At 55.1% G+C, this 22,889-nt stretch overlaps 2 protein-coding genes across 6 annotated transcripts; both read left to right on the forward strand.

Moving 5' to 3' along the window:
* The first annotated feature begins 605 nt into the window (after nucleotides 1-605).
* Nucleotides 606-12,936, forward strand: jakmip3 (Janus kinase and microtubule interacting protein 3). Of its 5 annotated transcripts, none has more exons than XM_086139902.1 (24): nucleotides 606-840; nucleotides 1,077-1,270; nucleotides 1,336-1,578; nucleotides 2,260-2,499; nucleotides 5,071-5,268; nucleotides 5,580-5,693; nucleotides 5,773-5,919; nucleotides 6,251-6,388; nucleotides 6,927-6,962; nucleotides 7,036-7,107; nucleotides 7,185-7,289; nucleotides 7,447-7,575; nucleotides 7,646-7,729; nucleotides 8,270-8,332; nucleotides 8,413-8,511; nucleotides 8,606-8,704; nucleotides 8,787-8,846; nucleotides 9,082-9,147; nucleotides 9,338-9,406; nucleotides 9,520-9,597; nucleotides 10,043-10,261; nucleotides 10,409-10,474; nucleotides 10,560-10,619; nucleotides 12,307-12,936. In XM_086139902.1, the coding sequence occupies exons 2-23, from the start codon at nucleotides 1,139-1,141 to the stop codon at nucleotides 10,608-10,610; spliced, it is 2,508 nt and encodes an 835-aa protein (XP_085996028.1). In that variant the 5' UTR covers nucleotides 606-840; nucleotides 1,077-1,138; the 3' UTR covers nucleotides 10,611-10,619; nucleotides 12,307-12,936. The 5 variants fall into 5 exon arrangements, with proteins under 5 accessions (XP_085996028.1, XP_085996030.1, XP_085996031.1 ...); XM_086139904.1 differs by having other exon boundaries at nucleotides 8,787-8,840; XM_086139905.1 differs by having other exon boundaries at nucleotides 2,335-2,499.
* Nucleotides 12,937-15,599: 2,663 nt separating this feature from the next.
* dpysl4 (dihydropyrimidinase like 4) lies at nucleotides 15,600-22,823 on the forward strand. Its single transcript, XM_086139498.1, has 15 exons — nucleotides 15,600-15,767; nucleotides 16,055-16,143; nucleotides 16,227-16,411; nucleotides 16,667-16,831; nucleotides 16,906-16,967; nucleotides 17,088-17,168; nucleotides 17,474-17,542; nucleotides 18,022-18,142; nucleotides 18,914-19,070; nucleotides 19,195-19,336; nucleotides 19,441-19,525; nucleotides 19,630-19,715; nucleotides 19,786-19,965; nucleotides 20,222-20,387; nucleotides 20,540-22,823. The coding sequence occupies exons 1-15, from the start codon at nucleotides 15,738-15,740 to the stop codon at nucleotides 20,629-20,631; spliced, it is 1,710 nt and encodes a 569-aa protein (XP_085995624.1). The 5' UTR covers nucleotides 15,600-15,737; the 3' UTR covers nucleotides 20,632-22,823.
* Nucleotides 22,824-22,889: the final 66 nt, after the last annotated feature.

Genomic DNA, 22,889 nt, shown 5'->3' on the forward strand with positions numbered 1-22,889 from the left:
CGCCGCCCGCCTGTCCTCCTCAGCGGGTTCGCCGAGCCGGGCAGGAAGTTCTTTACCTCTCCGAGCTGAGAGGCGGTGGGGTCACGAGCACCAATCACAAAGCTGGGTGCGAGGACCTGAGCACCAATCACAGAGGACCTGAGCACCTTCAAGAAACTGCTTTAGGTAACAGACGGGGTCACAGAGGACTTTCAGGAAGTAGTCGGGGGCACTGGGCTCGGGTTTGGGGCTGAAACACTTATTTATCTGTAAAAAGTGAAATAAACAGTGCAACACAGGCGACAGGAGGATGGGCTGTTATTCACACACACACACACACACACACACACCCCGCCTATTGAAATGGATGACGGCCCTTTGACATAAACATTCAAGTTTTATTTGACACCCTCAGCATTTGCATGGCAGAACGTATCTCCTGTGGGTAGAAGGTCCAGGTCAGACAGGAACCCGGGTCTGATGCGCCGGTGGCGGAGAGCGTCCAGCAGATGGAGACGGGTGTCAGGAGATGCGAGGATGCAGAGCGTCCAGCAGAGGGAGCAAGCTGGTGCTGCAGGTCTGGCAAGGAGGATGCCGGGAGGAGGAGGATGACGACAGAGAAGAGGCTGCAGAGGAGAAGCTAACAGCATCGAACAAACACTGACAGGGGCTAACTGACACACACACACACACAGACTGAAACACGAATGGAGGGAAACTGATGCTGCTCACACACACATACACACGGCACGCTGCACTGAGGCTTGCATGTTAGCAAGCTGAGGAGAGGAGGCTAATATACACACACACACACACACACACACACACAGCAATGCAGCGTCTGTGGCTGCCTATTGGACGGTGAGTGACAGAAGCTGTGCATCGTGTGTGTGTGTGATTGGAATGTTCTGACTGTTGATCCTGTTGCCTTGGTAACGCAGATGGATGTGATTGATCCGACGGTAGACCAGGTAGCCCTCGAGTGGCTCCTGTCTGGTCCAAGGGTCTTCATGGGGTCTTCACCTTTGCCCTGAAGGTGCAGAGTCTGTGGTGGGTCGCCGGTGAGGACGGAGACGTGACGGCGTGTGTGTCTGCAGGTGCAGATGTGTGACCTCTGACTGACGGACGGCGGTGGGCGGGGCTGCGGGCGCCATCTGTGATGTCAAAGCGAGCAGGAGGGCGGGGGAAGGGGGAGCGCCCTGACGCCATGGCGTCCCTACAAGCTGCCAACGAGGAGCTCCGAGCCAAACTGACTGACATCCAGATAGAACTACAGCAGGAAAAGAACAAGGTGGAGGAACTCCGGCTCCCCGGACGCGGCCGGCCGAGCGCTCACCTGTGCACGTCTGTCCTCAGGTGAGCCGCCTGGAGAGGGAGAAGAGCCAGGAGCTCCGGGCCGAGCACCACCGCGCCACCGTCGCCGTGACGGAGCTGAAGACCAAACTGCATGAGGAGAAGCAAAAGGAGCTGGCCGTCACCAGGGAGACGTTACTACGACAACACGAGATGGAGCTGATGAGGGTCATCAAGATCAAGGATGGAGAGATTCAACGTCTAAGTGGCTTGGTGGCCACGCTGAGGGACGGCTCCGCTGACAAGGTGAGCGGGTGGTCACCTGTCCGGCTCCGCCGCCCCGTCTGTCTCCGCGGTTACGTCCGTTTGTCTCCATGGTAATATACCTCCGCTAATATAACTCTATACTATACCTCCGTATTCATAATTAGATTCATCCCTCTCTACAGTTACGTCCATCCGTCTCAACGGTTCTGTCTGTCCATCTGCTACATCAGTCTGTCTCCATAGTTATATTCCTCTGTCTTCGCGGTTACGTCCGTCCGTCTCCACGGTTACGTCCGTCCGTCTCCACGGTTACGTCCGTCCGTCTCCACGGTTACGTCCGTCCGTCTCCACGGTTACGTCCGTCCGTCTCTACGGTTATATTTGTCCATCACCACGGTTACGTCTGTCTGTCTCCACGGTTACGTCCATCTGTCTCCATGGTTACGTCCACCCGTCTCCACGATTACATCCACCCTTCTCCACGGTTATATTTGTCCGTGGACACGGTTAAGTCTATCCGTCTCCACGGTTACATCCGTCCGTCTCCACAGTTACGTCCGCTGCTCTTCTTTGTCCACCCGATGCCCACATCTTTCTTCACCCTCCATGTCTTCACCATCTTCATTCGGTCTCCCTCCTCCCAAATAGAGGTGGAGCAGGTGGAAGTGGTCGGCAGTAACTCGTCTGCAGGTGTGAAGTTGTCTGTCTGGGGTTCGTCAGGTGAGGAGCACTCTGCTGGCAGAAGGAGAAGAGATGAGGCGGACCTGGGATGCTGAACGTTGTCGCCTCCAGCAGGAAGTCCAGGAGCAACGAGGAGCCAAGAGATCCACAGAAGAAGCTCTGGTCCTGGCCCAGCAGGCCTGCCAGGCCCGAGCGGCCGAGCTCCGGACGGCCCACCACCAGCACCAGGAGGAGCTCAACAGAATCAAGAGGGACTGTGAGAGGGAGATCCGCAGATTGGTAGGACCTCTTCTTCTAGATGTGCATTCATCATCTCACTGGTAACGTCATTATGAAGGACGGGTCTAGAAGAGAGGATCTGCAATGATCACATAGAGCGTGTGAGCGTCAGAGCAGGTGGATCCTGGAGAGGAAGCTGTGGAGATGTGAACGGGAGCCTGCTCTGTCTCAGAGGACAGACAAGCGCTTCCTTCAGCAGATGAATGGACCATTGTTGTCCGGCTCACGACAAGAACTAGGACAACATGGGACGCCTGTGTGGCGGTTACCGTGGAGACGGGCTGTCACATGTCCACTCCAGAGTTGTATGTTTGTAAGTTTGGAAGCCGAGCTGAGGGTTCACGCAAATGTTCCCGGCGTCCGTAGCGTGGAGCTAGGGGTTGTAGACCGGACCGCAGTGTTAGAACCTTTATGACCAGACAATCAGCAGTGTGTTCCAGAAGCTAAGCTAGATGTGAGCAGACCAAGGCTGTGGATCTGGTGACTTACAACCCTCCTTACATCATGTGGCCCTTTGGCTCCGCCTCCAACACTGTTTCCTGTTCTGATACATCACCCATGATGTGTGACCTCATTGGCCTTCAGAGTCCACATGGTGACCTCTGACCTCAGAGTTTGTCTCTCCACCCCCCCACCCTGGCCGCCGTATTGGCTGTTGGCAAACGCAGCCCCCCCACCGTCTGTCTGCCCCCCCCCACTGTCTATCTGCCCCCCCACTCTGCTTGCCCCCCGTCTGTCTGCCCAGTCAGATGACTAGATGATTGATGAGATGGGATCCTGGTTCCTCCAGGGTGTATCTCCAGCCTCTGGCCACAAGGGGCACTGTGGTTGACTTCAGTTCAGCTGAACACGGGTGACTTTTAGTGCTTTGAGGGGAACCACCTGCAGGGCACCAAGCTGTCTTCAGGTAAACGCTGACGAAGGTCAGTCAGGGGTCTTCGGGCTGAAGGTGTCCACTGGCCCTTGGTGAGGGATGGGAGGAGCCTCATGTGACTCAGGAAGGAAGCATAGCACCTTGAACATCTCATACTTGGGGGTGGGGGGGCCTATAGCTGTCAATCACTGCTCTGCTGTCATGGGTGGACTCTTCAGACTTTGGCGCCACCAGGTTCTCCGTAGCCGTGGAAACCCAACCTCTCACCTGCTTGTCTGTGGTCCCTACTGACTCCGCCCCTCACCTGTCTGTGGTCCGTCTGACTCCGCCCCTTACCTGTCTGTGGTCCGTCTGACTCCGCCCCTCACCTGTCTGTGGTCCCTACTGACTCCGCCCCTCACCTGTCTGTGGTCCCGACTGACTCCGCCCCTCACCTGTCCATTGTCCCTACTGACTCCGCCCCTCACCTGTCTGTGGTCCCTACTGACTCCGCCCCTCACCTGTCTGTGGTCCCGATTGACTCCGCCCCTCACCTGTCTGTGGTCCCTACTGACTCCGCCCCTCACCTGGCTGTGGTCCCGGCTGACTCCGCCCCTCACCTGTCTGTGGTCCCGGCTGACTCCGCCCCTCACCTGTCTGTGGTCCCGACTGACTCCGCCCCTCACCTGTCTGTGGTCCCGGCTGAGTCCGCCCCTCACCTGTCTGTGGTCCCGACTGACTCCGCCCCTCACCTGTCCGTTGTCCCTACTGACTCCGCCCCTCACCTGTCTGCGGTCCCTACTGACTCCGCCCCTCACCTGTCTGTGGTCCCGATTGACTCTGCCCCTCACCTGTCTGTGGTCCGTCTGACTCCGCCCCTCACCTGTCTGTGGTCCCTACTGACTCCGCCCCTCACCTGTCTGTGGTCCCGGCTGACTCCGCCCCTCACCTGTCTGTGGTCCCGGCTGACTCCGCCCCTCACCTGTCTGTGGTCCCGACTGACTCTGCCCCTCACCTGTCCGTTGTCCCTACTGACTCCGCCCCTCACTTGTCTGTGGTCCCGGCTGACTCCGCCCCTCACCTGTCCGTTGTCCCTGCTGACTCCGCCCCTCACCTGTCTGTGGTCCCTACTGACTCCGCCCCTCACCTGTCTGTGGTCCCTACTGACCCCGCCCCTCACCTGTCTGTGGTCCCGACTGACCCCGCCCCTCACCTGTCTGTGGTCCCGATTGACTCCGCCCCTCACCTGTCTGTGGTCCGTCTGACTCCGCCCCTCACCTGTCTGTGGTCCCGACTGATTCTGCCCCTCACCTGTCAGTGGTCCCGACTGACTCCGCCCCTCACCTGTCCATTGTCCCTACTGGCTCCGCCCCTCACTTGTCTGTGGTCCCGGCTGACTCCGCCCCTCACCTGTCCGTTGTCCCTACTGACTCCGCCCCTCACCTGTCTGTGGTCTGGCTGACTCCGCCCCTCACCTGTCTGTGGTCCGGTTGACTCCGCCCCTCACCTGTCTGTGGTCCGACTGACTCCGCCCCTCACCTGTCTGTGGTCCCGACTGACTCCGCCCCTCACCTGTCTGTGGTCCGGTTGACTCCGCCCCTCACCTGTCTCTTGTCCCGGCTGACTCCGCCCCTCACCTGTCCGTGGTCCCGACTGACTCCGCCCCTCACCTGTCTGTGGTCCGGCTGACTCCGCCTCTCACCTGTCTGTGTGTCCAGATGGATGAGATAAAGCTGAAGGACAGAGCGGTCAGTGTGCTGGACAAGGCCCTTGGGCTCCAGGCCGGCCACGCCCACCGCCTGCAGCTGCAGACTCAGGCTGCCGAGCAGCAAATCGCAGTGCTGAGAGACGCTCAGAGGGCGGGGCTTAACCACCCCGGACACACCCCTAACACCACCACTAACAATGTGCACATCGTAAGCCCCGCCTCTTTCCGCTCGCACGCACCACACGGAGATCCATCTCCCGATCACCTCCACATCACGTTAGCCGCAGCCGCCATGGGCTTCTCCATGACGCCGCGTATCCGGGCTGGTCGTCCACGGTTACCATAGTAACCCGGGTCCAAGTGGGTTGGGTCCACGTCATCTCCATTCAGGGGTTTAGTGCTCGTCAGTGGATGCCATAGAAACCTACTCGTGGTTTGACATGCAACCAAGTTCTTTACAAACTCACCGTGTGCGTGTGTGTGCGTGTGTGCGTGTGTGCGTGTGTGTGTGAGCTGCAGGCCCAGGAGGACCGTGACACTCGTCGGTTCCACCTGAAGATCGCTGAGCTCAGTGCAGTTGTTCGGAAGCTGGAGGACAGAAATGCTCTGCTGTCTGAGGAACGCAATGAGCTGGTAACACACACACACACACACACACACACACACACTCCTGACCTCTTTCACTGAAGCTGAACTTTTCTGTCTTCTGCAGCTAAAGAGGCTTCGGGAGGCAGAAAGTCAGTTCCTTCCTCTTCTGGACAAGAACAAGCGTCTGAGCAGGAAGAACGAGGAGCTGGCTCTGGCTCTGCGTCGCCTCGACAACAAGCTACGCTTCGTCACCCAGGAGAACATGGAAATGGTAACTATGGTAACCTGTGCCCCCCGGTCCCGTGTGTGCTCAGCCCATTAGTCGGTTCTTCTGGCGGTGAGATCTGAAGAACACCTCGGGGATGCCTGGAGGTCCAGGCGACGCAGCGGTGTTGAAGGCCAACATCTCCAGCCTGAACCCTGGAGAGGGAGCTCCTCAGAAGTCCTCTCCCAGAAGATGAATCAGGGCCTCCTGGTCCGAAGGCCTCGGCGCCGCCTCTCCACGGCCAGGATCGGTGGTCTGAGCGACACGGGCCGGATGTCGGGGAAGGTGAGACCGGTCCTCCGTCACCATGGTAACAGCTCTTTGCGATGGCCCTCAGAGGAGACCCAGCTCCCTGAACGACCTGGACCGCAGCCACTCCACCAGTTACCATGGTTACAGCCAGCAGGAGCGCGAGATGGAGTTCCTGCGCCTGCAGGTGATGGAGCAGCAACATGTGATCGATGACCTGTCCAAGGTACTGCCACTGCTACTACTACTGCTACTGCTACTGCTACTACTATTACTGCTACTGCTACTACTATTACTGCTACTGCTACTACTATTACTGCTACTGCTACTACTATTACTGCTACGACTACTGCTACTACTGCTACTGCCACTGCTACTGCTACTGCTACTACTACTGCTACTGCTACTACTATTACTGCTACTGCTACTGGTATTACTGCTACGACTACTGCTACTACTACTGCTACGACTACTGCTACTACTACTGCTACTGCTACTGCTACTGCTATTACTGCTACTGCTACTGGTATTACTGCTACGACTACTGCTACTGCTACTACTACTGCTACTGCTACTGGTATTACTGCTACGACTACTGCTACTGCTATTGCTAGTACCTCTTCTAAAGGGTCTCACCCATGTGGCATTGAAGCAGTGTGACTTTGAAAGAAACACTGCGTTTACTATTTTGGAGACAGTGGTCTGTTTGAAAGGAGGAGGAGCAGAAGTACTTTGAGTACTTCATTGTGCGTGTGACTCTGCAGGCCCTGGAGACGGCCGGCTACGTCAAGAATGTGATCGTAAGTATTTCCTGGCGAGCTGCGGGCCGGTGGCTGGGAGGAGCGGCTGTGAACGTGTGAACCTGTCCTCCAGGAGAGGGACATGCTGCTGAGATACAGACGCCAGGAGTCCTTGAGGAGGAGGCGGACCTTCAGGAGCTGCAGGGTCAGTCTCTATGCGATGTTGCAGCACCTGGCGGCGGTGCTCCAGGGTTGAAGATCTGATGGACCATCTGTGTGCAGGTCATAGAAACCTTCTATGGCTACGATGAAGAAGCATCGGTGGACTCTGACGGATCCTCTCTGTCTTTTCACACCGATAAAACCCCTGACACTGAACCTGAGGAGGTACACACACTCACACATTCTCGCACACACACACACACACACACACACACACACATACACACCCTGGCCATACCTGAGAAGCAGCATGTCTTGGTGACAGGACCTTCTCGCACACATCCGAAGCGTGGCGTGACGTGATGCTGATGTCGCGCCGCAGGTGGGCGTTCGCGAGGAGGCGGAGCTTCGTTACCGCCAACTGACCCAGGAGTACCAGGCGCTGCAGCGGGCGTACGCCTTACTGACGGAGACCAGCGGGGGGAGCTACGACGCCGAGAAGGAGATCAAGGTGAGCGCGGCTTCTCCGGCTCGGTGGAGCAGATGGACGGTGGATGAGTGAGGCTTCTGCTGTGTTCCAGACCAGAGAGCAGCTGCTGGACGAACTGGGCCGGTCCCAGACCAGAGTGTCCGACCTGGAATCGGCTCTGAACCAACAAGGACTGGTAACATCTGCGCCCACACTCAGACTCTAAACGCTGCATGATGAAGGAGCACCTCTTCTTGGAGGTGGACTGAAGGCACCAGGAGGCTGCGAGGCACATTGACCTTCACCCAGTATTCACTGTTAGACAGACCGTCACACACACACACTCCGTGACTGGACGGGATCGTCTCTTCCAGAACATTTCAGTGTACCGTTGACTGTAAATGACACTTCAAACCTGAATTCCAAATGCTTGGAAACATCTAGATGTAGCTTGAACTCAGCACATATTACCCGGAAAAGAGTATTTCCTGTTAGAGGGCCAGAAAACCTCCTCAGAACCAAGAACTGGAGGCATCCTGTCGGCAGCCTTGGTCCTGACAGAAACACATGGAGGCTTCAAAGAACCCCTAAAGAACTGTAGGGAATCCTTCTCTGAGGTCTTGGTTTGGTTTGGGCTACAGAACCTGTTGTAAATACACTAAGCGGGTTCCGTGTTGGGCGTTCTCCAAGGTTCTGCGTTCCCTCTCAGGTGGAGGCAATGTTTTGTGTGTCCCAGGATGTGAAGTGGGTGGAGGAGAAGGAGCTGTTGTATCAGAGGAACCAGCAGCTGCTGGAGAAGGTGAAGCTCGTCTTAATAAGTTCAGGGCGCGGCTCTGGGAGATGCCGGGACGTGAAGGGCTTATAGACTTGATGTTTCAGGTGAAGCAGATGGAGGGCGAGGAGCTGCATCTGAAGAACGACATCCAGGACGCCAAAGACCAGAATGAGCTTTTGGAGTTTCGGATCCTGGAGCTGGAGGTGACCGAGTCCGGATCGCGTTCGCGTGGACCTCGGTGGCCGAGCGACTGACGGCCTGTCTCTCTGTTTCCATGGCAACCACACGTCCTCCCAGGAGAGGGAGCGGCGCTCGCCCGGCATCAACTTCCAGCCGCTGCGTTTCCCAGAGGGCCTCAGTCCTCTGCAGGTCTACTGTGAGGCCGAGGGAGTCACAGTGAGTCCCTCAGCACAAACACCTCCGGCCGGCTTCTCCGTCTTCTCAGACCTCGGTTAACTCAAGGACCTCCCTTTGACAGGACGTTGTGATCAGCCAGCTGATGAAGAAGCTGGACATCCTGGGAGATAACGCCGTAAGTGTATGTTGACCTCCTTCTGTACACGTTTGTTCCTCTGTGACCTTCAGAGACCCCGCTTACTTCTCGGTGCCTGGACGTTTTTGAACTGAACGTCAGGACCGGCAGCCTTTTCCGCCACTCCATGTTTGTGAACCAGCCTATCTCCTTCGGGCTCCTCTCGGTGTTCTTGCTCTCCCGGAACTCCACGGCCAGTTGTTGTTGTGTGACCCGTGGCTGTGTGTGTGTTCTCTGACAGAACCTGTCCAACGAAGAGCAGGTGACGGTGATTCACGCCAGAACGGTTCTCACACTGGCCGAGAAGGTGAAAGAAGCACGCCTTCTTCTTCTTCTTCTTCTTCTCTGCTTTGCGTCTCAGCGATCCTTTGGTTCCATCAGTTTTAACTTGTTCGGTTCGAGACCAAAAGCGTCCAAGACATTGTGTCACACCAGCGCGACTGCTTCTTTCTGAGCGGAAGGTTTGATGGCCGATGTGTCTCCGTTTCTCCGATCAGTGGCTGGAATCCATCGAGGTGACAAAGTCCGCTCTGCAGCAGAAGATGCTGGATATCGAGAGTGAGAAGGTGAATATGCTTGTGAAGGCTTTTACCACAGCCTCTCCAGAAGGCGATCTTCTGACCCTGCCCCGATCAATCCCACCCATGGTGCCGGTAGTAAGGATCTCACTGTTTCCCAGGATCTCTTCAGTAAGCAGAAGGGCTACCTGGACGAAGAGCTGGACTACAGGAAGCAGTCCATGGACCAGGCTCATAAGGTCAGTGTGACATTATCATCATCCTCAAGAACAACAGAAGGACCTTCACTCCTTCATCCACCTCCTGCCGTCACATGACAGCAGCTGCCTCCTGGCCAGGTTGAATGGCCCCTGTCATTCAATCCAGCGAAGCCCAAACAGCTTCTGGGCTCCAACCACTCATTGACCAGCTACTCAGTCAATGATTCGTACCATGACAAGAGCATCTGACGTTGGTCTGTAATGGTTCCTCCGGTCTGCACTGAAGATGACCAAACATCCAGACTCCATCTGCAGGTTTCTAATGTTATCCACTCAGGTCTGCTGCTCTTCTCGGTTAGAAGGACGTCAGGTTGGAGCAGCTGCTGCAGGTCAATGCAAACTGAAATGCGCTGTGACCTGGCAGACAGGATCAGAGGTAAGACCAAGGTGGCCTTCTAACAATGAAACATTTTCTCCTGAGCAGAGAATCCTGGAGCTGGAGGCCATGTTGTTTGAGGCGCTGCAGCAGGAGGAGAACCTCAAGATGGAGGCCGGTTGTCTGACGGAGACGTTGACTGAAGATGAGAGGGAGGGGCTTAGGAGGGCCATGGATCAATGGAAGAGGAACGTGATGTGTGAGCTTAGGGAGCGAGATGCCCAGATCCTCCAGGAAAGGATGGAGCTACTGCAGCTGACACAACAGGTAGCGGACATTAGATCACATATGATCTGCTGAGAGGTGTTGGATGGACGGACTGATGTAGACCAACTGGAGACGAGCTCGGCGTTCACACCAGAATCACATGCACGTTTCTCGACCTATCAACCACCTGAAGTTTGTCCTTTTCAGAGGAACAAGGAGTTGGAAGAATTTATCGAAGCACAGAAGCGACAGATCAAGGAGCTCGAGGAGAAGGTAAGATGCCATTAAACTTCCATTCCATCACTATGGCAACAAACTACCCTCTTCTAACTTTGACTTCTACTTTTTTTTTCTACAGTTTCTCTTTCTGTTTTTGTTCTTCTCGTTGGCCTTCATCCTTTGGTCCTAATGGCTGCTGGTGAGTCACTGGGCTGTTTGAACAGAAGTACTTAACTGCAGGAAAACCACGTTGACCCTGGTGCAGGTTTACCAAGATGTGGATCAGGTGCGATGTGAGCCGGGCGGTGGCCGGGGCGAGGAACTTGGTGGTCTGATCCGCGGCTGCGGAAGCTGGCTCTAGGAACATGGTGGGGAAGGCGGGGAAGAGTTTGCTCTGCTGCTCGTCAGCTTGGGATGGGGAAGCAGAACGCTGTCGACTCTGTGTACAGCGGAGATGATGGGCTGCAGACATGGACTCGGGATGGTGTGAACCGCCTTCCAATGAGGAAGCAGAGTTGGGGTACTTTCAAGTAGGCTCTCCTATTTCCAGGGCTGAATTTGCAGAGGTAGTCAGAAAGCCCCACGGTGGGGAGCCCCGGGAATAAATGAGATTCACCCTGGGCTCCATAAGGCTCTGGATGTTGCGGGGCCGTTCTGGTTGACACTTTTCTGCTGCATCCCATGTAAGGCGGGGGCAGTGCCTCTGGTTTGGCCAAGTGGGGTGGTGATACCCCTCTTTAAAAAGGGGGACTGGAGGGTGTGCTCCAACTACAGGGGGATCACACTCCTTAGCCTCCCTGGAAAAGCCTATTCAGGAGTTCTGGAGGGGAGGGTCTGACAGCTCATTGAACCTCTGATTCAGGAGGGGCGGTGCAGTTTTTGTCCTGGTCGTGGAACAGTGGACCAGCTCCATAGCCTTGGCAAGGGCCCTTGAGGGCGCATCGGAGTTTGCCCAACCAGTCGAAATGTGTTTTGTGGATCTGGAGGGATTCAACCATGTCCGAGTGGGCTAGCTTCGGAAGTACGGGGTACGGAACCCTGTAATATGGGCTATTCAGTCGTATGATGTAAGTCAGATTAGTTTCCGGTGAGAGTTGGACTCTGCCAGGGCCCTTTGTCACCGATTCTATTCACAACTTTTATGGACAGAATCTTTAGGCGCAGCCAGGGTGTTGTGGGGATTCGGTTTGGTGACCTGGGGGGGGGGGTCTTTCCCCAGGTGGAGAAGCTCAAGTGCCTCAGGGTCTTGTTCATGAGTGAGGGAAGGATGGAACAGGACATCGATAGCCTGATCTAAGTTCTTACCCTCACCTATGGTCGCGGCCAAAAGAACAAGGTTGCAGATCCAAGTGGCTGAAATGAGCTTTCTCCGCAGGGTGTCTCCCTTGGAGATAGGGTGAGGGGCTCGGCCATCCGGGTGGAGCTCAGTCGAGCCGCAGCTCCTCCACGGGGAGAGGAGTCAGATGAGCCGGCTCGGGCATCTGGTCAGGATACCCCCTGGATGCCTCCCTGGTGAGGTGCTCCAGGCGTGCCCAACTGGGAGGAGGCCCCGGGGAAGGCTCAGAACACCAAGTATGGCCTTACCGAGATGTAGGTCAACACATTTATGAGTTTATTGAGATGTGGGTCAACACAGGTACGGGTTGACCTAGGTGTAGGCCGACCAAGGTATGGGATAACCGATATGTAGGTCAACCCAAGTACGGGTCGACCTAGGTGTAGGCTTACCAAGCTGTAGGCTAACCCAGCTATGGGCCTACCCGTGTATGGGTTTACGAAGTGTAGACTTACCCGGGTCTGGATTTATCTGTTTATGGGATGTCCATTGCGTGATTCGAGATGGCGCTAGTAATGTCACCATGTGTAACGCCGGCTCTGTTCTTCAGTGTCCTCAGGCCTGCAGAGTCCAGTAGGTCAACTTGCAGGGGGGGTCGGCTCAGCCTGGATCAGACCAAAGGACAGAAGACCTCCGGGCTGGGAATGCGACTCGGGCACGTCGTCCCCGCCGAGCCGCCCCGGCTGCTGTCAGCCAATCAGAGAACAGCTGTCTGCGGACTCAGGAACTGCACCCTCCCAGAGTGCCACCGTGGCGATTTCGGGGACGAGACGGTTCCTACATCAACGAAGAGGTGATTCCAACACCGTCAACGTGCCGACGGGCTAACCGTTAGTTCAAAGGTTCATGGTCAGCACTCGATTTGCAGCTACAAACGGATTCACTGGCCTCAGCCGGCGGGGCCAACATGGTGCTGGACTCGATGCAGTTAGCGAAGCTAGCTGGACTTCAGAGCTGGTCAAACCAGCCGACCTTCATACAGACGTTCATACTGTTTGTTATCAAACCTGCGCTCATCGGAAAGGGACTCTTGGTGACTCTGACCAGGTCGCGGTGTGAAGACAGAAGGGACGCACATTTAAGTCACATGACATAAAAACCCCTTTTCAGATATTTTAGATATTTCCCTGGTCGATTTGCACCTGTTTAACAATATATGCAAAATACATGCCTTCCTTCACATCTCTTCTCAAGAGCTGACCTCCTTTTCCTGTAGAGAAAACCCGCCGCACTGTTTCAGTGCGCCAGTATGGACCGGACGCCGACACTCGGCAGACCGATGGAATTTCGGAATGTCTCTCATGTTCCTTCTACGTGACAGATGTCTGGATCCTGGTTTCCCGATCCCTGGCCAGATGATGAAGCATCTCTTCCAAAATGTAAAACTCAAACGGTGCAGGTTTTGGGGCCGCTACTTTCTTTTGATGTTTGGCCTCACCTCGGAGCTTCTTTGAGTTTTGCTTTTGTAGCGTTTGGCTTGGACCTGAACTTCTTGCAGGAAGTGAACTTCGGGTTCCAGTGCGCTCAGTTCATCTCTCGAGGAACACGACGTTCTTGTTGTCTGGCCTTCCGCCTCGAAGTCCACAGGCCACCACTTCCGTGCGTCTCTGGGAGGACTTGGCGGGATCAGATCTTTCCAAATCCGTGTCAGCAGGGATCCAGGTTTACAGGACCACAACTCCAACATAGAGAACTTCTGCAACCCATGGTAACCAGGGCCGCCATGACCAGGAAAATAGATCACATCATCACGCTTCTTATCGTTAGCCGTTCGCAGCAGAACTGCGATCTGGCACAGAACACTTCGGTGCCGGGTCTTCCGGCGTCCCGGTGGGGTTGTCCCTGCATTTGTGGTCTCATCTGTAGATGTCAGCATGCAGAGGCTGTAGATACGCGACCCTCCGTTCCTGCTGGACTCCAACAAGAGGTGGAAGGCTTGTTCGTCTTCAGTCCACATGGAGACCGACACGATGGGACCGACATTTCAAACATGTCTGGACAGTGGTGTGGAGAAGGTGTGGTCTGCGGTGTCCTGCGAAGGTCTTTGGCTAAATACTAAGCATCTGATTTAAGTTGCTGGAAAGTCCCATCCTGGAGGTTTGGAGGCTTATTTCTGAGACGAAGACAGACCTCAGTCTGAACCTCCGGCATCCCGTTCAGGATCACAATGACTCATCGTCTATTCACCGATTCCAGCAGGACCATCTCTCCAGAGCCCCGTCCAGGCCTGGCTCTCAGGGCGTCATCCAGGAGAAGCCCGAGGTCCAGAACTGAAGGAGACCCTCAGATGGAGAGCAGATAATGACCAGACTCAGAAAGCTCCACCAATCAGAGGCCTCGCTCCGCTGGCATTTGGTCCAATGGGACATGAAAAGATGTGTGTGTGTGTGTGTGTGTGTGTGTGTGTGTGTGTGTGTGTGTGTGTGTGTGTGTGTGTGTGTGTGTGTGTGTGTGTGTGTGTGTGTGTGTGTGTGTGTGTGTGTGTGTGTGTGTGTGTGGATACAAAGTGAAGTTGACAGGCATAGAAATCCAGTTCATGTTGAGATCAACAGTAATGAGCACTGACCTGTGTGTGTGTGTGTGTGTTCAATGAAGCTGATAGTCTGAACTCGCTGTCATGTGATGTCCAACCTTCTCTGCCTCAGTCCTCCTCACTCCATTAAACTCAAACCCGGCTAGCGTTCTACAGATCCATGGATTATTGGCCGTTTCAGGTGAATCCATGAGGAAGCTGCTTTTCTTCTGAACCTTTGGTCCAAACACTCCAAGCAGCGTTTGCTCAATTCTTCTGAGAGGTTTGCGTCCCATCTCCAGACGGTGACGGAGCGTTGCCGGCCGGGGTCTGTGCCGACATCGGGAGTGTTTTCTTCTGACAGCGGAAAGGAATCTCGGGTTGTGTCGGACCAATGTGTGTGTGTGGGCGGGGCCGGGCGGAAGGCCTCCACCTTAATGAGGGCAGAAGCTCCGCTCCTCCTCCTCCTCTTCTTCACGTCCTGTCTGTTCGGGGTCGGTGACCTCCTTTCCTCCTCCACCTCCTCCTCCGCCCGGAGCCGTCCTCCCTCAGTGCTGGTCCAGGCGCGGCGGCGGCAGGATGTCTTCTGGCGGCTCCCTCCGGGACGACGATGACGGGGCGTCGCTGCTGTCCAGGCTGGGCTCGGACTCCCCGAGGCCCCGCATGAAGTTCGGAGGGATGTTCTGCAGCGTGGAGGGAGCCTTCGAGAACAAAACCCTCAACTTCCACTCCTTCAGCCCTCAAACGCGGCGGCGGCGGGCGGCTCGCTCGCCCTCCGAAGGCTACGTGGGCGGAGCCGGGCCGACGGCGGCGTTCACCTCAGGTCTCCACCGGGAGAACTTTGGCAAGAAGGAGGTAGGACTCTGTTCTCTGGGAGGAGGAGGAGGTCTGGAGGAAGAACATCTCCACTGACCACAGGAGGTCATAGTCTTCACCTTCACTCACACCTGTGTGTGAGTGAGTGCAGGAGAGAGAGCATGATGGAGAGAGTGTGTGTGTGTGTGTGTGTGTGTGTGTGTGTGTGTGTGTGTGTGTGTGTGTGTGTGTGTGTGTGTGTGTGTGTGTGTGTGTGTGTGTGTGTGTGTGTGTGTGTGTGTGTGTGTGTGTGTGTGTGTGTGTGTGTGTGTGGCTAGACTACTTTGGGTGGAATCTCTGAAACAAATAGCCTCACTTCCGGTCATCCCGGGAACCGGAAGCCGGTCCGCCTCGGCATTCACGGTAAAAGCCCGCAGCCTCATCTTCCTCACGACCGGAAACCGACGCGGCTGCCGATGACGTCACGCCTTCGGCTGCGTGCGGGCCCGTCGAGGCGGTCACGCGACGGTCTCTTATTTTGAAAGGTCGCGGCGGAAGTGGCCGGTGCGCGCGCTCGGTCACGTCACCGCCGACCGGGAAACAATAGCGGCGCGTCCGTGCGCAGATCAATTCGCCGAGCAGGGATCGATCGGAGGTGATCGGAGGCGATCGGGATGTCGAAGAAGAGCAGCGGCAGACAAGCGGTGAGTCGGAGCGCGGCCGAACCGGGGGAGCGGGAGCGGGAGCCGGGCCGCGGCGGCGGGATGCCGAGGCCCCGCCCGCCGGACACCGGGCCGGGGGTGGAGGGGAGGACCGGGGCGGAACCCGTGCGTGTGCGCGCGTCATCCGGCCCACATTGAACGGAGGAAACAAAAGCGCGGCGCGCCGGCGGAGGAAGACGCGCCGCGCAGCGCCGCCGCCGCCGCCACACCACGTGACGTCGGTGATGGAGGCGGCGGATGTTGAGCGTCTCCTCCCGCTGTGTTTCCAGGGCGACCGGCTGCTGGTCAAGGGAGGGAAGGTGGTCAACGATGACCAGTCCTTCTACGCCGACGTCTACGTGGAGGACGGAACCATCAGGTACGGACGCTCTGCGCCGCCGCCGCCGCTCCCGGTCCCGCTCCCGGTCCCGGTCCTTGAGCCGCGGGCCCGTCTCCTTGCAGGCAGATCGGTGAGAACCTGCTGGTGCCCGCCGGCGTGCGCACGGTGGACGCCTACGGACAGCTGGTCGTGCCCGGAGGCGTCGACGCCAATACCAACCTGCACGCCGCCCAGCAGGGCCTGAACCCGGCCGACGGCTTCTTCCAGGGGACGCTGGCGGCACTGGCGGGAGGAACCACCACCGTGGGTCAGCCTCTTCCCGCCGTTGGCCGTGTGTGTGTGTGTGTGTGTGTGTGTGTGTGTGTGTGTGTGTGTGTGTGTGCGTGTGTGCGTGTGTGCGTGTGTGCGTGCGTGCGTGCGTGCGTGCGTGCGTGCGCGCGCGCGCGTCAGCGTGTCCGTGCATCCCTCCGCGTGTCTGTGTGTGTGTGTGTGTGTGTCTTTGGGTCAGCGTGTCAGCACGTCCGTGGCCCCGGCCTTCTCTAACGCCGCCTGGCCTCGGCAGTGGACCACGTGCTGGCCGAGCCCGGGACCGGCCTCCTGGCCGCCTTCGAGCAGTGGAAGGACGCCGCGGACCGGGCGGCGTGCTGCGACTTCTCGCCGCACCTGGACATCACCAGGTGGCACGACGGCCTGCAGGAGGAGCTGGAGGCACTGGTGAAGGACCGAGGTGGGTCGCGCCCCAGGAGACCCCACCTGAAGGTCCCTCTGTGACCGGCTGGTAACCTGATAACTTCTCCACAGGCGTCAACTCCTTCCTCTTCTTCATGGGCTACAAAGATCGCTACCAGAGCTCCGACTCCCAGGTGAGGATCCATCTATACATCTACCAATCAACACTTCCATACATCTACCCATCCATCATCCATCCATCACGTGTCCATCCAAACCCTCGTTGCCATTAATGCGCGTCTGTCTGGCCGAAGCTCTACGAGGCGTTCGGGGTCCTGCGGGATCTCGGTGCCATCGCTCTGGTTCACGCCGAAAACGGAGACATCGTTGACGAGGTAACACTCTCACCTAGTGGTCCTGCACGTGCACATGCGCACGCACACGCACGCACACAAACACAGTCAGGGGAAGAACGGGGATCAGATGTTTGTCCTCACACAACACAAGGGGATGGAGTACAAAAGTATCCTATGGCGTACTACCACGTAATATGGAGTATAACGGTGGAAGATGGAGTGCGATGTATCGTACTGAGTATAATTGTAATCTTAATTTGCCTGAAACCATCGTCAGGAGAAGCAGTATAGATCGCGGTATTTAAAGTGTGTTTTGTTTGGACGCCTACCTTCTCCTCCTTCAGGAGCAGAAGCAGCTCCTGCATCTGGGCATCACCGGACCTGAAGGCCACGTCCTGTCCCACCCTGAGGAGGTAAGGCCTCGCACGATGGGTCCAAGTGGGCTCGGGGTCGTGGGTTCACCAGGAAGCCAAACTACTTCCTGTTCCCCTGCAGGATCAGCCTATCACAATGCTCCTGAATCAATCGTACCTTTAAGGTCAAATCGGTGAAGGTTCTCAAAAGTCTCTCATCATGTTTCCCCAATCTGAAGTTACGCTTGAACTTTCATCTGCAACCTTCCTGCTGCTGTCCGTCAGAACCAGCAGGATCTGGACTACCGATCCAAAGAGCCGTATAGATGATAGACTCGTGATCAGGTGACCCTGAACCTTTGCCAGAGAGCCAACGTCCGACAGGGGTCGCCGCCGGACCACAGCCTGCCCTCTTTCGGGGCGTTGTCACGGCGAGGGTTAGGAACTGATTGGGGGATCTGGTCCGACTGGCCGAGGCAGGGCGGTTGATGTTGGTTACCGTGGTGACGGTGCGTCAGACCGCTGTGGTTGTGTTTCAGGTGGAGACGGAGGCCGTGTTTCGAGCCGTCACCATCGCCAAGCAGGCCAACTGCCCGCTGTACGTTACCAAGGTGATGAGCAAGTCTGCTGCCGATGTCATCGCCAAGGCCAGGAAGAAAGGTGACGTCATTGATGGTTCAGACCCCTTGGAATACCTTCACCTCTCAGACACTGGAGAAGGCCCGGGGAACCCGGTGCTCATGGTGGTGATGATGGTCTCTCCTTCATTTCCTCGAGGATCTCAGATCAAGCCATGAGTGGGAGTTCATGTTCCTTTCTGACCCTGCTTCAGTTACCGGGGCACGATCTCGGGACCTCCAGACCTCAGGTGTCTGGAGGTCACTCTCTGACCTGAGATGGACCCTGACTCATTAGAAAAGGATATCAGAGGTCAAGGTCAGTTGACGCCAACAGAGCTCCAGAGACCCTCAACTGCTCAAAGATGTCAACATTTGATCTTGGCCAAGAACAACAAAACGCTAGAAGGAGCCAAGAGATGACTCTGCATCTCCGAGCTTCTTCGACACCCCCTCAAGACTTGGGGGGTGCCCCAAGTGGATTGTCCTCAAAGACAAGCTGTGATCAAAGAAGCTCTGAGGGTGTCCACTGACCTCTGAGACCCCTTAGAATCTCATTCTTGGTCTAGCTGAACCAGATCCTTGTGGTTTGTCACAACCTGATGGTCCACTCAAGGCCTATCTCCATGTTCTACCACCTTCCTTTGCTGACTGTCTCTTTGAAGCACTCTGGTTGGTCCTCAGTTGCCCATGCGTGTGCAGACCTTCTGTAGGACTTGCTAGCCCTCGCTCCGCTCACACACTGAGGTCCATCCCCATGTGAAGTGCGTTGGATTCCAGGTCTTTGTTCAGATATTTTCCTGTCTGTCCTCAGGGGCAGTGGTCTACGGAGAACCAATCACTGTGAGCCTGGCAATAGACGGCTCTAACTATTGGTCCAAAGACTGGGCCACCGCTGCCGCCTTGGTCATGAGTCCTCCGCTGAACCCCGACCCCTCCACCCCGCAGTACCTGACCTCCTTGCTGGCATGGTTAGTGTATTCTAGCGTGGTTGGCATGCATGTTGGCAAAGGTAGCACGACTCTGGTGATCTGGTTTAGCGTAGCTCCGCCCGTCTGCCCCGCGCAATCGGGTGACGTCGTAATGTTTTTCCAGTGGTGACCTCCAGGTGGCATCCAGTGCTCAGGCCAGCTTCTCCACGGCCCAGAAGGCTCTGGGCAAGGATGACTTCACCCTGATTCCAGAGGGAACCAATGGCATTGAGGAGAGGATGTCTGTCATCTGGGACAGGGCTGTGGTAAGCCAGCTGATCTTTGACCTGGAGAAGCCTCTCCGTCCTAAGAGATGCTTCTCTTCAATGTTTTCCTGGATGCTTCTTCACCATGCACCTCTTGATTGCAGTGCTCCGGGAAGATGGATGAGAATGAATTTGTTGCTGTGACGAGCACCAACGCCGCCAAACTCTTCAACATTTACCCCCGTAAAGGTAGAGACCCCACCGCAAGCAGAGTAGAAGAATTGTCAACTCTGACTAGTGATTCTTCTTACGCCTCAGGAGAACCTAGTACAAGTCTCTGTTCTGAACTTCAGGTCGGATCGCCGTTGGCTCTGATGCTGACATTGTCGTCTGGAACCCCAAAGAGACAAAAACCGTTTCTGCAAAAAGTCACAATCTGGTAAGAAGAACCGACGGCTCAGCTGGAGCTCCCGTATTAATCACCAATAATCGGCATCGATCCTACACAGACATTGGAGGTGAACGTGCTGGAGGGCTTGGAATTGCGAGGTGCGGCGTCTGTGGTCATCAGCGGAGGTCGAGTCGTCCTGGAGGACGGCAAACTCAACGCCACGGCGGGGGCCGGACGCTTCGTCCCCAGGAAGGCCTTTTCGGACCCGGCTTACCGCAGGATCCGAGCTCGGAGCAAGGTGAGCTGGCGGTGACCAGGTGACGTGGTGATCGGGTAACATGGCGAACACATGAAGCTGTGACCAGGAGGTATGGTGGCCGAGATGCCCCCAGAGCCCAGGGCCAGAAGGCCAGGCTTGCTGACCTCCCTTATGATCGCATGACTGGAGATCTTCATGGCCCCCACTGTTCCTGCCGTCAGGGACAAATTGTAGCTCCGCCCCAAAAAGGCCAGACGACGTTTTGACGATCCGATTTCCTGTCCCATTGTTCCAGATGGCGGAGAACCGGGGCGTCCCCCGTGGAAACTATGATGGTCCAGTCCACGATGTCATCAGTATGACTAAGTCAGTCCCGCCCACTCCAACCACAAGGGGGCCAACCTGCCCCAAAGCCCAGACTGGTCCCCGAAACCTCCACCAATCAGGATTCACCCTGGCAGGTAGGCCATCCCTGATTGGTCCTTTGAGGGTCAGGGACTCCTGCACCATGTGACCTTCTTCTTCTTCTTCTTCTTCTTCTTCTTCTTCTTCTTCTTCTTCTTCTTCTTCTTCTTCTTCTTCTTCTTCTTCTTCTTCTTCTTCTTCTCTGCAGGTGCTCAGATTGACGACCATATTCCTCGCCGCTCTGCTCAGAGGATTGTGGCGCCTCCTGGTGGACGATCCAACATCACGTCTCTGTCATGAAATGAAGATTTAATTGTTACTTTGAGCAGAAGTAACATTAGTGCAAGTGGTAGTTCTGGTACTAGTACTACTACTCCTGGTAAAGTTACACTAACTTTGAATTTGTCCACAAAGCCTTTTCTTCTGCTGTTCTGAAACCCCAACTTATGGTGCTACAACGATCACAGTGAATTCTCCGAGCACGGACTCCAACGTCTGTGGAGTCAACCACTCTTCACATGGTCTGATGATCCTGATCGTTTCTACATGAACCACCTACAGCTTGATGATCGGGTCTGAATTTCAACATCAACATACCTTATTCTCCTTGAAAACCAAGAACCTTGTTCTCCTTCAAAACCAAGAACCTTGTTCTCCTTCAAAACCAAGAACCTTGTTCTTCTTCAAGGCAAAGACAATGTTCTCTTTAAGAACAAATAACCATGGTCTCCATCAAAACAATGAACCTTGTTTCTGTCCATAACGAAGAACCGTGTTCTCCATCAAGATAAAGAACCTTGTTCTCTTTTCAAACAAAAAACCTTGTTCTCCCTCAAACCCAAGAACCTTGTTCTTCTTCAAAACCGAGAACCTTGTTCTTCTTCAAAACTGAGAACCTTGTTCTCCCTCAAACCCAAGAACCTTGTTCTTCTTCAAAACCGAGAACCTTGTTCTCCAACACCGAGAACCTTCTTCTCCTTCAAAACAGAGAACCTTTTTCTCCAACACCGAGAACCTTCTCCTTCAAAACCGAGAACCTTGTTCTTCTTCAAGGCAAAGACAATGTTCTCTTTTAGAGCAAATAACCATGGTCTCCATCAAAACAATGAATCTTGTCCTCTTTTAGAAGAAAGAACATTGTTCTTTCAAAACAAAATATCCTCCTGTCTATCAAAACAAAGAGCCTTTTTCTCCTTCAAAACCAAGAAGACGTAACTTTCTAGGACGAAGAACCTTGTTCTCTTTTAGAACAAAGAATCTTTTTCTCTTTACCAACAAACAGGCTCCCTGATGTAACTGTAACTGTCTCTGCTCTGTAGCATGTTAGCATGTTAGCCATGGTAGCGTGGCTAAGAGGTCATACTTCATATATGGTGTAGTTTTTTTTTTACACATTCAGTTTTGTCAGGTCGCCACCTCCAAACACACACACACACGCGCGCGCGCGCACACACACACACACACACACACACACCCACACACACACAATTCATGGAAATAGTAAATGAAAAACAGAAAAACCCATCCACTGACGGCTCTTTAGAATCTTTGAAAGGTCAGAGAACGTTAGAAGGTTCTCAAACAGAGTTCCAAAGGGAACCTTTTCACATAGCTCGTAGACTAGCATGCTTTTGTAACATGGGAAAAAAAAACAACCCAAAAAAAACAATGTTGTCATGTTGTACCAAGAGCCCGTAATGTTCCTGGAACTCGAGAGGACCGTGACCCTGCGTTTACAGTATTCGGACTACTAGTCAACCACACGGACAACCGGTAACCAGTTCCAGTGCAATTAGTCCTCGGTTGAACCACATCAGTGTTTCGGGAAGGACTGCAGAGTACCACTGTAGTATTTTGATTCCAAGTACTCTGAACAATCTGAAGTAACTCGTCTCATGAGATACAGGCAGAGCTTTTGGTAGTGATAGTTAGTAGAAGTTAGTTAGTACTCATCTGTACCGTTCAGTCGTCCCTTCACCCGAAGACCAGAAATCCTTTCCCCGTTGGAAAAAGCGGTTCCTTCCTGTTTCCATGTCACCTGCTCTGATTGGTCGTCCTCATCATGTGACTCCCGGTGTTCCCCGGCAGCCCCCCCCCCCCCCCCCGTGATGTAATCGGTGTAGAGTGTGATGTCACTGCAGTAGATGTCCGTCAGCTCCTCGACTCAAAGACTTCAGTGGAATCATTTTGTATTTTTTACAGTTTTTCTATCAACCAATGAATCTGATCCGTTCAGCCGTACCACATCCCAGCCGCTGTGCTGTCACTATGGCAACAACACCTCTCCAAGAGGAAAAGTCCGCGCTGTCTGCAGGCTGAACCGTTGTTGATGTTGTCGTCATCGTCATAGAAACCCGGAGCCGATGTGTATACAGGGCTGTTACCATGGTGATGGTGCTGTCACCATGTCGACGGTTCTCCTTTGCTGCTCCTGTGATGAATGTAAATCTCCATTGTGACGTGTTGAGCATGATTAAACTGTGAAGACCAACCGTGTGAGATGTCTTTGTACCGCGGTCACGTGACCGTTTTAACCTTTAAAAGTCCTGACGAGAGTG

Source organism: Fistularia commersonii, chromosome 32 (genome assembly GCF_037954325.1).
Source record: "Fistularia commersonii isolate RoL2024-O1a breed Wild chromosome 32, RoL_Fcom_v1.0, whole genome shotgun sequence".
Classification (NCBI taxonomy): domain Eukaryota; kingdom Metazoa; phylum Chordata; class Actinopteri; order Syngnathiformes; family Fistulariidae; genus Fistularia; species Fistularia commersonii.

Bases quoted from the DNA above. Each gene is read 5' to 3' on its own strand.
- jakmip3 (XM_086139902.1), top strand. From the start codon at position 1,139: ATGTCAAAGCGAGCAGGAGGGCGGGGGAAGGGGGAGCGCCCTGACGCC. The intron at 6,389-6,926 runs GTACTGCCACTG...GTGACTCTGCAG, and splicing joins TGATCGATGACCTGTCCAAG to GCCCTGGAGACGGCCGGCTA. The intron at 9,148-9,337 runs GTGAAAGAAGCA...TTCTCCGATCAG, and splicing joins TTCTCACACTGGCCGAGAAG to TGGCTGGAATCCATCGAGGT.
- dpysl4 (XM_086139498.1), top strand. From the start codon at position 15,738: ATGTCGAAGAAGAGCAGCGGCAGACAAGCG. The intron at 16,968-17,087 runs GTGAGGATCCAT...GTCTGGCCGAAG, and splicing joins ACCAGAGCTCCGACTCCCAG to CTCTACGAGGCGTTCGGGGT. The intron at 19,526-19,629 runs GTAGAGACCCCA...TCTGAACTTCAG, and splicing joins CAACATTTACCCCCGTAAAG to GTCGGATCGCCGTTGGCTCT.